Source organism: Lactuca serriola, chromosome 4 (assembly GCF_051521515.1).
Source record: "Lactuca serriola cultivar US96UC23 chromosome 4, Lser_US96UC23_V15, whole genome shotgun sequence".
Taxonomy (NCBI): Eukaryota; Viridiplantae; Streptophyta; class Magnoliopsida; order Asterales; family Asteraceae; genus Lactuca; species Lactuca serriola.
The window spans coordinates 132,251,006-132,254,862 of NC_136411.1; the positions used below are offsets into that span (position 1 = coordinate 132,251,006).

The 3,857-nt window shown below is 33.6% G+C and overlaps 1 protein-coding gene across 1 annotated transcript; it reads right to left on the reverse strand.

The window, feature by feature from the left end:
• Positions 1–1,604: 1,604 nt before the first annotated feature.
• Positions 1,605–2,591, reverse strand: LOC145098828 (von willebrand factor A domain protein). The gene has a single exon (XM_079036427.1). The coding sequence runs from the start codon at positions 2,589–2,591 to the stop codon at positions 1,605–1,607; it is 987 nt and encodes a 328-aa protein (XP_078892553.1).
• Positions 2,592–3,857: the final 1,266 nt, after the last annotated feature.

Here is a 3,857-nt window from a genome sequence, read left to right on the forward strand (position 1 = left end):
GGCTGATTTATTGTTTGAGATCATTTATATGATCAAATGTATGTGTGTGATGAATTTTATAACATATATGTTGATTTTGTGGATTATAAATACCAACTGAGACATATACTTTAATTTTAGTAATTTCTTACTGTATATTTAGTGCAAATGTAATTTTTTTTATATCCTAGAATAATATGAAACATACTTGTTATATTTATCTTGAAAAAGCCTTCAAATAATATATAATTTGTTATAGTTTTTATTAGTATTATTATAATTAGTATGTGTACCAGATATTATTTTGTTATAACTATATATTATTAGTATTATTAATGTTGTTAATGGTGTACCAATTTATTAGCGGTTTCTTAATGACTAGACTAGAATCGATAAAAAAAAAGTCCAACATAAAGAAGCAAATTTGGTTAGGTGTGATGATTTTTCGAATTTATACTTCTATTAATAATTTCTGCACATCCCTATCCGGATATTGAAATTTGTATTTATGGAAATGTATAATGAATAGATTAATTTCAAAATATATTTTATAAAATAAGTAAAGATACATATATATTAATAAACAATTTACCTACCTTTTTATTTGAGTATACAACAAGAATTACACAAATCTTCCTGTTCTAATAAAAGAATAGATTTAATCTTATATTAACAAGTGTCATACAATTAGAACTTCTCATTAATGTTATATATCATTTATCATGTCACTTGTCAACCTATTAATTATACATTTCAAATTTTAAATTTTAAATTTCCACTCTAATTACATTAAATTAAAATTGATTATCCATTTCAAATTTCAAATTTTAATTTTCCCACTCTAATAATATTAAATTAATAATTGATTCTTCATTTTAAATTTCAAATTTTAATTTTCTCACTTTGATTATATTATATTAATAAATTAGATTGAAAAATAAAATAAAATTAATACATATTATAAAATGATATAACTTCATGTATTTATTTAAATCAATGATTAAAATTTTATATAACTAAAAAATATCTCTCAAGTAATAATTTATTTAAAATATCAATTAATAATTTTGATTTTTTGATATGAAAATTTAATTAATTTTATAACCGTGGTTCTCATGGGTTATATATATATATATATATATATATATATATATATATATATATATATATATATATATATATATATATATTACTCACATCATAAAATCAAAAAGAAAACCTCAATCCTCATAAACTAAAATCTCTCTCTCTCTCTCTCTCTCTCTCTATATATATATATATATATATATATATATATATATATATATATATATATATATATATATATATATATATATATATATATATATATATATATATTACTTTTGAACCAATACTATTGAATCAACATTATAAGTTCCATTTGTTATTTTTTGATCGAGCTTGTAATTAATATTTTTTTTCGAACATCTCTAGCTCTATCATCATCTAAGACAACTTGTAACGATGATAATCAACTCGAAATTAAGTTTGAACAATAATAATAATTCTACAAGCAAACTCTTAAATTTTACAGAACAAAAAAAGAAAAAGAAAATAAGAATATTAACAGTTAATGGCTTAGTGGATGGAGGAGTCTTAGTTTCTTACCGACCCAAGCTAAGGGCTGCTTTGACGTCCAATCGCCATGCGCAGGCACCACGCTCCATCCTCCAAACGTCACACGGCAGCGTTCGCGTCGGAGACGCCGGTGAAGGAGTTGTGCCGTTACAGTAAGTGGCGACGGCGGAGGTTATCGTCACCTTGCAGGTGAAAGTTGGGTATCTTACCGGCGATGGCATCCAATTATTCTTTCTCACAAACACCACCGACATGTCCTCTCCGCTGATCACGTCTCCAACTCCGACCATCTGTCTGAACGCCTTGTTAGTCCACACCACCCTATCTTGGCCGTCCGATATGAACCCAGGACACGTGTCCTTCTCCATGTTCATGACCCTTTCGTTGTCCGTACAGTACTCTATCCCTAATCCGTCTATCCAACTCTCTCTCACGCATTCCACTGTCACGTATGACACCACTTGCAGTCGTCGAGGTGGCGGTGGCGGTGGAGGTCTCACTACAACTGGATCAAACCCTACCTTTTGCTCCTTGTTGTCAAAGCTCAACCAGACCGGCGCCGGCGCTGTTTTTTTGTTTTTATTGCACTTACACTTCTTTATCTGGGTTGACGATAACAGATCTGTAAAGCCTGTAATCTGTGAGTTCTCTTTCCGATCTGGAGTCTCCGGCAACAAAGAAAGCGTCACAACCGTATCTTCTCCAGTAGACGGAGGCGGTGGACATAACGACGTCGTCGCCTTTTTGTTTTCACTACTGCCTCTTTTCGAATTACCGTTCTTCTTTTTGTTCCCGTTAACCCTAACATACTTTCTCTTACCTCTTCCACACTTAACATACCCATCCCTAGTCTCCGTCGTGGAACCACCGGAACCTGACCCAGCAGCCACCGGTTTGGGCGCGATCGGCCTGTACTTTAGCATTATCCTCTCCACCTTCGACATGCCGTACATCCCATCACATCCACCACGTCCCGCATGCCTTGCAATACAACAACCACCTATACCGTTCATTTCCGAGTCAGAATTATAGCAACCACCACCTTCTCCGGCGAGTATTTTCAGAATTTGTTTTAACGCAGCTGGCGATTGCTTGAGGATAGACTAGGTGAACATATATAAAGAAAGAGAGGGGCCACGTGTGACGACAAATATTGGACAACGGAAGAGAAGTGATTGGTGGAAAACTTAAACGTGGCGTAGGGGCCCACGTGCCAATGAGGGTGATTGGAGGTGAGCCAATCAGGTGAGGAGAGGTGTATAGTAGAATCCATGGTTAGAAGGACACGTAGGGTATTTACACCTTGTGCAGGGCCGTTCCAAACATATTGTGGGCCTAGGGCGAGAGAAAAAAATGGGCCCTTAAAAAACACAAATGTCATCATGTCTTTATAATAAATCAATAATTAAAAGAAAATTATTTGTATTATTTTCTAAATATAACAATTTCCATAAAAAATTTGGACCCCTTTAAAAGATGGGCCCTGGACGGTCGCCCCTATCGCCCACCCTCTGGGACGGGCCTGACCTCGTGTTTCGTGGTCGTGATGTTTGGGCCTTGGGGTTTCCTGATAAACTAAGTTGAAAGGATTTAAAAGTTTCCAGAATAGGGGACACGTGCTCCAACCAAAAACTTGGTTCGAATTGCATCGAGGGTTACTCCCCGCCTTTGTTCGATAATTCATTTATTTGGGACCTTCCAAATCGACGGCTCTTCTTCAACCTCCTTTTCACCCTTTTGTCCATGGGATGAAAGCCTAATTTTTAATCTATATAGATTGTTTGGTTAATGTAAATATAAGGTAAAGAAGAATATGTGGATGTTTCATTTGAAACTGGTTATTTTTCTGAAACAAGTGTACGTGTTTTTTATTATATATTTTAGAGTTCTAAAAATATGAAAAGAATATATATTTTTTTATTTAACATATTCTTGGCTGTTAAAAAAATACAATAGTGTTATCATTTGTTGTAAAATACTGGAGAAAAAAGGACCCCCACGTTGAACGAGAACTTGATCAAATGATATGCTAAATGAGACTTTCCCCGCACCAAATTAACTAACCCGTAAGGTTGGTGCGGTAGCGTTTTAACCAATGTTTTAAAAACCGGTTTTTTAGTTGAACCGGTATGGTGATTGGTTCCCGGTTCAACCGCCGAGCCAACCGGTTTCTATATTTTTTTTGTTTTTCTCTATTTTCCTACACATATATACATATATAAATTATGAATTTGATGTTTAAAAGTTCAAACATTAAAAATATACATAAAAATAAGTTG

Excerpts from the sequence above, each read along its gene's own strand:
- LOC145098828 (XM_079036427.1), bottom strand. The coding sequence starts at position 2,591 with ATGAACGGTATAGGTGGTTGTTGTATTGCAAGGCATGCGGGACGTGGT.